Source organism: Platalea leucorodia, assembly GCF_965183815.1.
Source record: "Platalea leucorodia genome assembly, chromosome: 8".
NCBI lineage: Eukaryota > Metazoa > Chordata > Aves > Pelecaniformes > Threskiornithidae > Platalea > Platalea leucorodia.
In genome coordinates, this window is record NC_138830.1 from 30,149,031 (window position 1) to 30,162,707 (window position 13,677).

Here is a 13,677-nt window from a genome sequence, read left to right on the forward strand (position 1 = left end):
CATTTTGACAATAATGGATCAGAGTGTTCATGAGTGTTAACCTCCATTTATATCCAAGGGAAATACTAAATGTAACTTTTTCAGAGTAAAAGTACTAAGACAGGATGCACCAAATACTTGCGGGTTGTTTTTTTTTTTCTATCTTACATTTATACATGTGCATGCCTATGTCAAGGATAAGCTGAGGCTGATACATGAAATCTAAACATCTAAGATGACAGACATGGGGTGAGAAAGGAAAGACTTTTACTTGAATGATGAAGCCAAGCCTACCCCACTGAAGTTGTTTTATAAAATTACAAACTCTAGAATTTTTCATAGTAATTATTAAGTATATTTTTTTCAACACTGACCAGCCTACTATTACAGTAAAACTTACACAGACCTCTGGGTGGAGTTTAATAAGGAATCTTTTCCTCTTGAAGCTTAGTTTGCGGACCTTCGACCAGTTGAAGGTATTGATTTTTGTATTACCCTTAATTAAAATGATAACAGTTAAAAGTTGGCAAAAGTTTCAGAAGTAAAAGCAGCAAACAAAATTATGTTGCGGGCATATAGACATGTGCATGTACACACCCCACCCCACCTTCCCCAACCCATTCTGTTGGATTTTTAATTCTGGTGACAATATCAAGTGTGCGATGCCTGTCTCTGCGCAGACACTAGAAAACTGAATGAAAACCTAGAAAACTGGATGAGAAAGGAATGTTTCAAACCCATCAATATTCAGGATACTTTATGGTCCGAGCAAGATGAGGCTTTAATTTTATTTAACATGCTTTCCTTTTCCTCTGGACAGAACTCTAGACACACTCCTCCAAGTCAATTTTTCTAATTTGGCAGTGCAACATACTGAGGAGTACTGGCCACATGCATGAAGAATCCTGCCAAGCTCTCTTGCTCTCAAGCCTGCTTATTTGGCTAAAACTGGGCTAAAACCAGGCTCTGCCTTCACCCTGCTGCCCTACCTCAGCCCTCCCCTCCCGGTACCACTGACTCCCAAAGCCTTGGGGAAGGACCCCGTCAGCACTCAGTACCGCAGTAATTCTCCTGTCACCCTCTATAAGCAAAGGGAGACGAAAAATGGCACTTCAAGTGAAAGATCCAAACGAGCTGAAATGAAGGAAACCTCATGGGCTCAGAGACCACTGGGGAAGACCAAGAGGAACTGCAGGACTGCAGTGGCTGATGTGTCTCCAAAGAGAAGCTGCCCCACAGTAGCAAAAGAACAGGTAAGACACAAAAGGAATGGAAAATGAGTGCCCAAATGGAAATATTTCAGTAGGTCAGCTGCCTGTGTGTTTTGGTGGGAGGAAAATAATATGATTGTATTCATAAATGGAACTCTGATCATTGAGTCACTTATTTAGTACGACAAAAGTAGTAATTCTAGGTGGTCCAATCACTTCAATGAAACAGTGCTGCTATACACTAAAAGCAACATTACCCCAGCAAAAATACATTGTAACATTAAAACAAGGGAAATTGAATCAAATTTCCAGGATTACAGACCTGTTCCAGGACTGTACCAAATGAAATGATGATTTTCTCTGAACACAGACGTAACTTTAAAACAGACAACAAAAAAACCTTCTACTTTGGTGTCACTGTTGGTTTTGTGGGTTTTGATGCTCTTCTCTCCGCACCAACAAAGGCAAACTGCACCAAACAATATATTGTGGGCTTAAATGACACTCCCTTGATGATAAAAATATGCTAAATTTTAAAATCATCAGAGACACATGAAGTTAAAATGAAAGACTTACTCCTAAGACGTGCTAATGGAAAGACAGACACACGTACCCAGTCCACTCTCCCTGTCTTACCTGGAATACCAGCACACCCATGTGTGAAACAGCTAGATTAATTCTGGTGCCCTCACGGTCAGATGCAAGGTGAAATCTGATGCCATACATCTCCAGTTTCCGAGCGATTTCAAGCACCTGAAAGTCTGATTCAGCAGGAGTTTGACCCCTACAGTGAGGAAGAAAAATAAATAAAGTTTTAAGAACAATTTGATTCTACGATATTGCCAACATGGCTAATGCACTTAAGTCTTAACTCTGGCACTAAATGAGAATTTTCTATCTCATCTAGTTGGGCAGTTTCACTCCAAGTTAAGTATTACACCGAAACTTTTGTAATAGGAGCAATATGCAATGGCAGGTGACCAACCTAAAATGCATCCCATTGACAGAGGCACTGAAACAAATGTTAACTAGTTCAGAGCTTTTTCAGTTTAGAAACAATAAAGTTGAACAAATTGGAATTCAATCCACAAAAGTGAGAGATGAAAGAGTTGCACAGCTAGCATGATAGAAACAAAGCAAATATTGCAACAGAATGACCCATTTCAGGTAGGGTTTCAGGACTACATCAGAATTATTATGCTAGTACTATCAGGTGCAATGCATTCCCCCAGTCTTTGGCTGTATGATTTCCTCCTTGCCAACGAATCCAGAGAAGGATTTTAAAATGGTTTTTGAAGTATCATCTGCTCTTGAAATGACTCGGAAAACAGGAGGAAGATGTACACACATGGAGCACCTCCTTTTTGAGTGTGCACAGAGTCCAAGCAAGCAATACAGAGACTATTACAGACTCTGGCACATACCAGCCACAGACTCAGCCTTCATTTATTTTTCTGCAAGTTTGGTAAAGACAAACAACTGATATTTTGTCTTCCTGCATGACAGAACAGTCCTGTACCTTCTCCCCGCCCCTCCCTTTTTCTCCACAAGAGGGAGTTTACTGGTGCATTTTTCGGCTGGCTCTCAGGAACAGGAGGGGAGCCCAGGGACCGCATGCCCAGGCTCATCAGCAGAGCCAGTGCAGAGAAGAGAGAGCGCCCATGGAAGCAGGAGAGGCGCAGTGCCTGAAACACCTCTTGCCCAGGACACGGAAGGTGGTGCAGAGCTCTCATGCCACCAAGACATGCGAGGACCAAGACCCCAAAATATGGACCACCCCAAAATATGTAATTTCACAAGCCTTCAAACGATCTAGTGAAGCACTGGCACTTGTATTGATGAGACCTTTTCCCTACAAGTCTGTATCAGTTTGGGGGTCCTGACAGGGATATTCCCAGAACAAACAAATGCTGCTGTGGAAAGGAAGTTCTTGCCACTGAATGTGCCCCAATAATGCTGCAAAGTAAAAAAGTCCTTAGGACAAACACAAGCCTGTTACCTGACTAAGGTAGACTCTGAACTAAAAACATACTGCAAGACAACACTACTGGCCAATTTTAAGCATAAATAGGGTCCAGGAGGACTAGCTAAGGCAGGAAACCCTTCTCCAGTGCTAACTGCGCAGAAACACAAGCAGCACAGAACCTGCTGGGACACTAGGACTGGTGAGGCTGCTTCAGCCCCAGCTGTATAAAGTGACCCTTGCATCCCTACTGAAAATGATTAAAAATAATAAATAATATGATACTTTCAAGCAAGTGCTGCAGGAGCCACCTACGCTAGTACATTGATTGAATTGTTCCTGCAATGTGCAAGTTTGCTAGGATAAATGTAATGGTACAAGGAAGACACAGGAGATAAAAATTTATTATTATTCTATTTACACCAACTAGTGCTGAAACCAGATTAGATGCCTGCACACACAGTCAAAGACAAATTTTAAAAATCCTGTTTTCCAAGAAATGGCCTTCCTTCCCTAAATCTGCATTTCATTTCATTAAAACAGACGATAAACTATTTGTAGCAAGATCTGTTTTCGTGTACTATGTAGTGCCAACCACATCGGTACTAAATAAATTCTCCTGCTACCCTGACTTGCCTTTCTAGGCATACTCCTTAAAAATACCTCCCTCTACCTACCTATAGTCATGTTTTAGATCAAACAACTTTTTCGCTCCATACAGATTTCTTTTAAATATAAATTGAGAATATTAAAGTGAATGATATTACCAGAAACAGGGATGACGACAATACATATTAACTGCATGTAGGAGCTGCGTTTAAAATTCAGAGTGCAATTATGAAACTTATTTAGTATGCTAGCATTTTAAAAATAGAAGTTGTTAGAAGAAACAATGCTTCTTTGATTCTTATTAAAATGCTCCTTAGATTAAAACACACACATACACAAAAATGCACTGAGAAAGTAAGCCTGAACGCACATACATTTGACGATAGGATTTCAACAGTTTTCTACTGCCTTATTCATTCTGGAAGGGAAAAAAAAAAAATCTGAAACACAGCAAATCCAAAATTTTTTTTGCCAACTGGAGAAAGCAGGGATTCAGTAAAGTTCCTAACTTTACAAGTTCAGTCCATATTCCAACCTTAGCCAAATGTCAGTATTATATGACCATGTATGTATAAAGGGATTGTAAAGAACAAACACAGAGGAACAAAAATCTGATTTCAAATGGAAAAAGAAATGCCAAACTACATAGAGAGTCTTGTAGTTGCATTTCTACCAGTGTTACCACCACACGTACTAGTTATGTCTAAGAGATCAAACCAGTAAAGCAGATTTCTCTTCCCCTTACTGAAATGAGTAATGCTGGAATGAGTGTTTTTATACTGGCTTTAAGTGCTACTAGCATTTCTTCCACAGATTCCTTAACTGCATCAAAATAGCTTAAGTACCATGGTTCCTGTTTATTAAACACATTCACAAGAAAAAAGGTAGATCATAGATATTAATTTCGGCCACAGCTTCCTGAGTTACACTCTAAGAGCACTGTGTGTAACTCCCACCCACACTAATTCCTGCTGTAATTCTTCTGAATAGAGTGACATTAAGAATGAAAGTGGTGCTTTGTCTTTTAAAGAGGATGCTGAGGATGCTAATGTTGCCGGAGGCTGGGAAGCGGGGTTAGAAGGGAAGGGAAACAAAAATTAGGATGAAATGGCAACTAGAAAATTGGAGCTATATAGTACTAAAAATTCTTCATTAACAGTCCAGTATAACTGATACAGAACCACTGACAGTTATTTTACGTTCCGTTAGCTATGATCCAAAGCACAGCGCATCTCAGAAAGAATAAAAAATAATAATAATTTTAAGAGTGTTCTCATGCACACAACCTGCCTGTACCTACCAAAGAAGGAAGAGCCTTGAGTGGGGAAAGCTGGGAGCGATGACGGGCAGCTCACGCTGCACCACAAACAGTTACAAATGAGAAGCAGTTTCAGAGTAATTACCCTCAGATGTTTGCTGCAGACTAAGCTGCACAGACCAGCCTGAAAACAATCTGGTCTAATTTTGTTCATCCATTAAGCAGATAAATCTACTTAATCTTCCCCAGGTCAATGGACAACAGACTATCTATTACAAGTATTTTCCAGCAAAAAATGCAATAGGTTTTAGTGTAAAGGGTCCTTACATATAACCATCTGGACAAATATTGGTAGTGTGTTACAAGATTCCTGTGGCAATCGGGACAATCGACTCAAAATAAATGCTGTTAAATGTTACGTGATTTACAGACCATTTAAACCCAGTGATTAATATAGAATTTTAAAGATGAAGTGTCAAAATACTGCATGTGTAGAAATTGTTCAGACTACGTAGCAACCTAAAGTTACAGTTTTTCTAATTTACAAAGAATTTAAAGAATTTAAATCATGGACAACTAGGCTAACAAGTTCTGAAAGGATATGAGGAATAACAGTAAACGTAAATATAAATCTATCAAATCTTCTACTTCTTTCCTGATTTATGTATGTACACACAAACAAAAAAACCACAGCCATCTGAATGCAAGCAAATTATGTTATGTTTAATTCTGGACTACACTTATCCCACAGCAAGTATTCTACTCACGCTACTTGCAGGAAAGCAGTAAACATCGCATTTTGAGTGTGTGAGGTGCCAGGATTTAACTGTGTCACTTTTTTTTATAAACTATACAAATAAAATAAGTAAAGCTAATTCAGGCTCTTGCTGAAGCAACTAAGTAATGTGCTATACCAAAAATATAACTCATCCTGTTTACTGTTACTACATTTGCAAAGTTAAATATAAAAACTGTATTTGTGAAAGTAAAAGAAAGTATGTGTAAAAGTGAAAGAAAAAAAATTAAAGGATATTTAATAGAAAATAAGCTTTCAATTCCCATCTTTCTCAATATATTTTCTCTTCTTTTGATACAGAATGGATTGGATACAGAGATTCTGTTTTATTCAGATTTATGTTCTTCTACCACTTCTAATAGCTACAGTGAAGCAATTAAAAGGCAAAAAAAAAAAACAAACCACAACTTTCTAATGTGAACAGACACTCCATAGCATCATCCAAAGACACTGAGCACCCTCTGCAAAGGCATACGCATCCTCCTGCTCCCCCAACTCACGCACGGTGCTGGGAGCCGTCCTGCTGCAACTCCAGCCCAAGAAAGCCAAATCGATGTTCCCGGCTTGATATGACACAGAAAACCCCTGAAAATTGGTATATGAGTAAGTGTGTTGAAATCAAAGCAAGGGCTGCAAAGAAGGAAAACTGAGGCAGAAAGAAGATGATGCAGTAGCAACTGGGAGATGAGCCACCCTGTCAGAAATGGCTTTCTTTTCCTAGAGGCCGTTTATATGAGAAGTCTCTGTCAAAAGCAATCATCAGTGGAATAAAATACCAGCCTGCTGAAGTTAAGCAGGGGAACAATAAGGTCAACTGAAGAAAATAAAAATTGAAAATAAAACACAAAAATAAAAATATGACGCACAAGGATGATGAGAGAGAGAAGCATTTTGTCCGTTTAAGCGCACTGCGTGTCACCAGGAAGGAGACGAACGCCCAAGGTCCATACTCCCGCTTACTTCTTGGAACAGAAATGAAGAAAAATCTGTCTAAACTTTGAGAAATCATGGGACCTTCACAACTCCTACTAAAAATGGAAAAGGGTGGCCAATACTCCCTGGGTAAGGGAAGAGAGAAGAGACATGTAAGGAAGCAATAGCTATTTTTAGAATTGAAGTGCTTCCAAAATTACATCTCTTCAACAGCAATTCTTCCAAAGGCGCAGGGGGATTTAAAACATGTGTCCAAGGTACTCAGGTATCGCTAATGTTCGATTGTAACCTTTTCTAACCACATGCCTCAGCTTTAAATCTTACCATGGTTTGAATGTACACTTCTAAAACACTGCTTTAAGGTGAGATTTGCCATCATTTTAATAATATGGCTATATTAGATGCAATTCTCCTTAAACTAATGAAAAGTACACTTATGTAGCAAGGAATCTTTTCCTGTTAACTCTCCTCTGACTTCTTCCTGACAGGCAAAAATACAAACTTTCCGTACTGTAAAGAATGATTAGAAGTAACTTGTTTGAAAAAAGCTCAAACCTAATTAATAAAATTACCAGTTCCTGACTCACTCAGAAGACAACCACGACCTTTCCATCAAGAAAAGTAAATAAAAAAAATTCCCCGCAAGCAGAAGCAACTCAGTCAGATCCAGGCACATGATTAACAAAGGGCTGTTTTGTGCATCGTCTGGATGTTCTTATCCCAGAACTACAAAATCACACACTTCATCTCAAATTTGAAAGCCATCAACCTATACTACACGATGTCATCAAACCCCTTCATGAAGCCATTTACAGCTTTAGACTCTACCGCATCTTGCGGCAGTAAGTTTCACAATGTCGTTATGAGTTGTATGAAAAGGATGTTCCTCCTTTTCTTTTAATTTGCTTTGAAGTTACTGCCTACTTGTTTCAGCACTTTTCTTTTGACATGAGAAAAATAATGAAATATTTCTGTGCAATTAATGGTTTCCCTCCCTCAGCTACCTTCTCCCAAGGTGAAGAATCCTAGCATACATTTTAATTTACTTCAAAATTATTTCAAATTACTTCAAAACAACATTTAGTTTGCTCCTTCATCATTTCCACATGCACCTCAAAGGTTCAAAAGCAGGAAAAAAGTAACAAACACCTGACTTCTTCAAGAATTGACAAAGCTGAAATTCCATCAGTACTGATAATTTCAGTACAACTGAAGGAGCGTGATAATAAAAAAAGCAAACAGTTAACTACTGAAATTCTCAAGAACTGATTTTCTAATAATATAGGATGTGTCTTAGCCTTAAACACAGATGCTGCCCTGAAAAAACTCCTTGTTCTGTCTTAAAAGAAAGTCAGCCTGCAATAATCCCCGAGTTTACCCATGCAGAGCAAAAGGAAAATTTAACTTTCTGATGTAGTATTTGCATTATAATGCATAACCATGCACAATGAACTGTGGTGTGGATATTCACAACTAATAAAAGCACTTCAAATTGCTAAATCCTCATACACAAGGTCTCAAAATTACAGAAAAGACAGACCTATCGGGTGAAATCAAACCTCTATCACCATTTTATTAAACACCTCTTGATTTAACCTGTCAACTCTGAGAACTGCACAAGTGAGGTTAGGACCATCATGGCAGGTAATAGTTTGAAAATTCTCGGCAATATTAACATTGTGTGCTTAAAAGCCTAAAAGAATGAAGCTGTGGCAAATACAGATCATGCAATGCAAACCCTGATCTTCTGAGTAGTATTTTGGCCACAACAGTCTCCCTGTAAGTTGACTTCTCTTTCATGAGCACCATGTCAACTGTCTGCTCCAAATCACCTTGTTTATCAGAATATTTTACACTGCACACACTGAGTAGATCTTCACATTTTAAGACCAGCCAGATTAGACCATAAAACACGTGACCTCACTGTGCAATGAATGCGCACAGTGGGAGAAGTGGGCATTTCAAATAAAGCAGCATTCGTTTCTGCAGTTCCTGACCGTGTGTTAGAATTAATTTTATACTTGTGGCAAATAGTTTCTTTGTCCCTAATAAACTTTACTGATTTCAAAAATACTCCAGCTGTAAGATAAGGTACTGCACAAATTCTGGTGAAAGTTATTTCTCCCCCACTCCCTCCATCTTTCTCCATTTCCTTTATGCTTAACGAATGTACTGAATGAGTAAAATGCAATTGATTTCTAACTATTTAGACACAAGGAAGATCTATGCATTTGATGGCAAGCTGAACTTAAACTTTGTAGACAAATGATTTTGCCTAAAACCACTATTACAAGGCTCATGAGACCTTTCTTTGGTATGTTATTAAAGGTACACTGAAAAATCATTTGAGAAAAACTACTGCCCAACAGCTTTGTCCTAACTATGTAACTATTGCTACATCCAATTTTTCTTGTTAGATGTAAATGTTGTTTAACTTATACAATCTTAAAATCATCCTATCACGCAGCATGCTCAACCTCCACCAAGCGAGTCCATCTGCTCCCCAGGAGTATATATTAGGGGTATATATTAATCCTCACTTACACATGCTTCCTGTGGAACTCCAGAATCTTTCCTTCAATTCTTTCCTGGTTTGGCAAATACTGGTTTGTTTTAAGGTGTTCTCGATCCTCTGATTCATCGAAATCTCCTATTTCGGCTATTATAGAAAAAAAAACAATGTTAGAATAAGAAGAAACAATGGAAAAGGAACAATGACAGAAAATACTTGGTAAGGAATTACACAGACCCCATGAGCCAGAATGTATTTTCCTTTGAGTGCTCCAAATTTGTGCATTATGCTTTGTATCCAGCATCATTTTACAAAATGCTCACATTTATCCTAAGTAGACTTACAGGGATTATAGAAGTATTTGAACATCATTTGGAAAATTTAGATGCCTTTACAGTCAAAGACACAAGACTTGCAGAAGACCCGTGAGGTGGTCTAAACATTTCTTCCTTACAGATACCTCATACCAAACCAGCATATTTCAATTTAATTTTTCTAAATATAGGTGAAATAGTTATGGACAAGCCTACTTGGGAAGAGGGCAAATTAAATTTTAGGAACTGTCCAAAAATAAACACATAGCAAAAAGAGAAAGCAGTGTTATGTGACTATAAATCCCCACGGCACCTACATCTTGAGTTTTGGTCTGCTCTTCGCATATTCACACCTTTCAGAAATGACGCTGTGGATTTAGGAAGAGATTTACAGAAGAAAAAAGCATGAATCAAAAGCATTGAACAGCTTCCACCTGATAAGACATGAAAAGACCAGAAGTCTTTGGCTTGGAAAAGAAAAATATGAGGCAGGCAGAACATACGGCAGATGTATATAAAAATCACAAGTTGAAAAAAACATTTTAAAAAAAACCTTATTTATTTTTCTGGTAATAAAATATGAAGTTACAACATTAAATTGAAATGCAACAGTTCTAAAAAGACAAAAGGATGTAAGTTATCCTACAAACCTCCTAAAAACTGTGAAGCTCATTTTCACGGAAAGACGCGAAAAATGTAAGCCAATTCAAGTTAGACAAATGATGGAAGCAAAGTTCATCAAGGGCAACTAAAGAAAGAGATGCAGAGTCAATCTTTGACTTAGAAAGGCCACATGCAGAGATTGGATGGATGCAGCAAAAAGGAAGTATTGCCATATGCTTGCTCCGTTTCTGAGGGCTTCCCCATAGCATTTGCTACCAACTACTGTCAGAGAAAGGAGAGTGGACTAAGTGAACTAATAATCTCATCCAAGGCAGCTGTTCTTAAAAAGAACACAGCAATATCCTGTTTAAAATCAAGCCAGCATACAAAACAACACGAAAAAAAATTGAAAGGCACTTTTTAAAAACAATTTATGTTAAAAATAACCATATTCTTTATCACTTCAAATTTTCTAGTAGGGTAGAAGCAAGCTAAGCAAGGTCAGATGCTGATACTTGCTCATCAGCTCCACACTGCACTGTGGAGTGCAGAACTTAGGCTGGAAAATCATGAGCAAATTTTAATTGTGTCACTCACTGATGGCACATACACAAGACAGATCTGCTCTTCCAATAAAATCACCATAACTAATACTATTGTAATTGTATTAGTATATCACAATGCAGAATTAATAAATTAACTAATAACTATTTAGCAGTGCACATGTGAAGAGCTATCATTTAACAGCTTTTGTTTCAATCCAGTAAGGAGGCACAAAAACCCATTTCTGCAGCTCAGGCTATGGATTTGTAAACGTTGTATCATTTGGCTGCTGCTCAACCTCATTTGGTGTCTGAACCCATTCAAGTTTTTTAACCTGCTTGTCTTAAAGGCCATGTTTTTAGGTCTTTAGGTGCTTACAGACTGAGCAAGCAGCAACATGGAGTGCTTCCAAATCAATTGCTTCCCATTTCCATTTGTACTCTCAGCAAGGAGGAAAGCTGCTGACAACCCTACTGTTGAACTTGTTCTGGCACATTTCTAGTTTTATTTCAGCCCAGTCTCTATACACTTATCTCACCCCAGCCACAGGGAAACTGAGAAATGAAGCCAAGGAAGCATGGAGGCAGACAGGAGCAGCTGTCTGGAAGATGAGGAGTGCTAGTGACTTGGTTTGCAGAGCCAGGGAAAACAGACAACAGGGAAGGGGTTTGGTTTCATACAGACTCCATGAAGCCGAAGTTATCTCCTACATAAGCACCAGCTGTTCCTCACCACAGCTAGCCGTGATGATAATCCCAGTGTTCAAAATCAACAGGTTTACTGCATGTACAGAAGGAAATAACTGCGAGACAGAAAATGCTTTTAGTTACCAAAAGCTTCTGTACACTATTTAACTTGGGTTAGCAATGGCAACATCACCCAATGTCACCACAGTTGAGATACTCACACTGCAGAAGGTGAGAGACCAGAAGAGCAGCCGTATTGTCACTGCAGGTCAGTCGTTCCTCTGCCAAGTCTCTCTTGATTTGCAACGCAAACAGGTACCTGAGAGAGAGTTATAAGTACCTGAGTGACAAGTAGCACCTTGACATGTGAAAACAGTAAAATGACCGAGCAGTATTTTATAAACCCAGCATCTCCTAATTCTTCCTCTCTCCAAAAACACGATAACACAGAAGTCTTGCTACCAAGGATGGTCAAATCAAATCAAACCACACGTTACTAATCCAGTGCAATTTATCAGTGTAAATGAACACACAGGGACAAGGAAGCAGAAGGAAAATCATGCTTTTAACAAGTTTGACTTGTGAAGTAACACAGCAGCTGTAACTTTTAGCTGGAAAGAAACTTAACATTTCAAGTGATTTTATCTATTAGAACAAGGATGGGAGAACATCATTGATTCCAATATCTTGTTAGGAAAAATAATGAGCATTTCTGGTAGCACTCAATTAATTTACTCAGTAGTTGTATTTTCCAGGACTATAATGTTAGCAGCCTACAAAGACAGTAAGAAATTAAATTTCCTTTTCTTATACTGCTAAATACTAAAGTATTTCCCAAAAATAATAAATATAAATAAATATATTTAATATAAAGATAATAAATATAAATAATAATAATAATAAATATAAATAATATAAATAAATATAAATAAAGTATTTCCCAAATCAGTTGCTAAAGAGGAACAGATTTCTGTGTAACAGTTTTGTATAAGTAATAAGCTGCCTGCAAAACATGTAAGGATAGAAGAAAAATGTGGCAGCCTTGAAAGTGCACTGATAAGGACTGATTTAGTAACCTAAACCAATTTTAATATATTTTTATGAATGTACTGCGGGCAAGTCTTTTGTGCTTTCCTTTTTACTTGAAAGAAGATGCAATAAGGAGTCCAGTAAATAGGCAACAACTCATTACTATAAACTTTTGAACTGACAGACTGATCAATATTATTTACTAAATTACACTCTGAAAGAGAACACTAATTTTTTTTCTAAAGAATTAATTTTAAAACATTATGTATCACACTCAAGGCAAAAAGATAATAAAAGGTATACATGTGGGGTTTTATTTTATATTTTAAAGGACCATAAGTATGTATTAAAGACTTCTATAAAGTATGTTCTGTTTTCTGCATATCTGGCTGAGCTATCTTGGTTTCTTCAATACGCTCACAATAAAGTGTACATATCATTAATAGCATTATGAAATACCTAGAGCTCTAAGCACAGACCAGAATTCCACAATAAAATAATGCAATATCCTCCTACTCTTACTTTCCTTTTGTTTCGGTAGGTAATGCAAATCAAATTCTTCAAAAAAATACTTTACCTAGTGTATTCCTCTTGCAACTGACCCGGGTCTGGAGGGAAAAACTTTACAGCTAGACGAAGCATTGTAGTCTTTGGTCCTATAAGAAAGGTTAGTCATTTCGCAACCAACTCTTGTTCTTCATAAGCACATGCATATTATGTTTCCCAACATGCACAGAAATACAATGCACACGAAGTCTAGCCGGCTTTCAGCTTGCCAGCTTACTATAGCGGGTCTACAGGGTATAGATTGTCCATGTCAATGGAGATACAGGATATAGTTTTCAGAAGAATTATCTATACTACTTCCAAGTCAAGTCTGCAGTCTGAATGCTGTAAAAATAGTTTTGTGCAACATGAAAGCTGTAATACCCCAAAGCAACTACTTGACTGCATATGAAGACATCACAGATGACCCAGTGAGAGGTTCCCAGAAGGGGAGAAGGGTGGAGACGCAACCCACAGCCTCTCCCAACACCAGCCGCCACCACTAGAGCTGTCGATGAGCTAAATCCACGAGTCCAGCTGGACTCAGCTGGCTCCCCGCAGAGATAAAAGTGCATTTGCAGCCTGCTCCCAGCATGCCCGTTAATACCCATTTCTTCCCATTTTTAACACTGTTCTTGTCAATCTGGACAACGGGGAGAAAATTAATTTAATGTTTCAGTCTAAACAGAATCCTA

The 13,677-nt window shown here is 38.1% G+C and overlaps 1 protein-coding gene across 1 annotated transcript in view; it reads right to left on the minus strand.

Annotated features, from left to right (window-relative positions):
• FARP2 (FERM, ARH/RhoGEF and pleckstrin domain protein 2) overlaps positions 1-13,677 on the minus strand; it is an 82,554-nt gene that overhangs the window by 40,277 nt on the left and 28,600 nt on the right. The window contains exons 5-9 of the mRNA XM_082320780.1: positions 13,014-13,092; positions 11,629-11,726; positions 9,294-9,408; positions 1,827-1,974; positions 386-475 (exon numbers count right to left, since the gene is read on the minus strand). Coding sequence (XP_082176906.1) covers positions 386-475; positions 1,827-1,974; positions 9,294-9,408; positions 11,629-11,726; positions 13,014-13,092 — 530 coding nt within the window. The remainder of the gene's footprint in view (positions 1-385; positions 476-1,826; positions 1,975-9,293; positions 9,409-11,628; positions 11,727-13,013; positions 13,093-13,677) is intronic.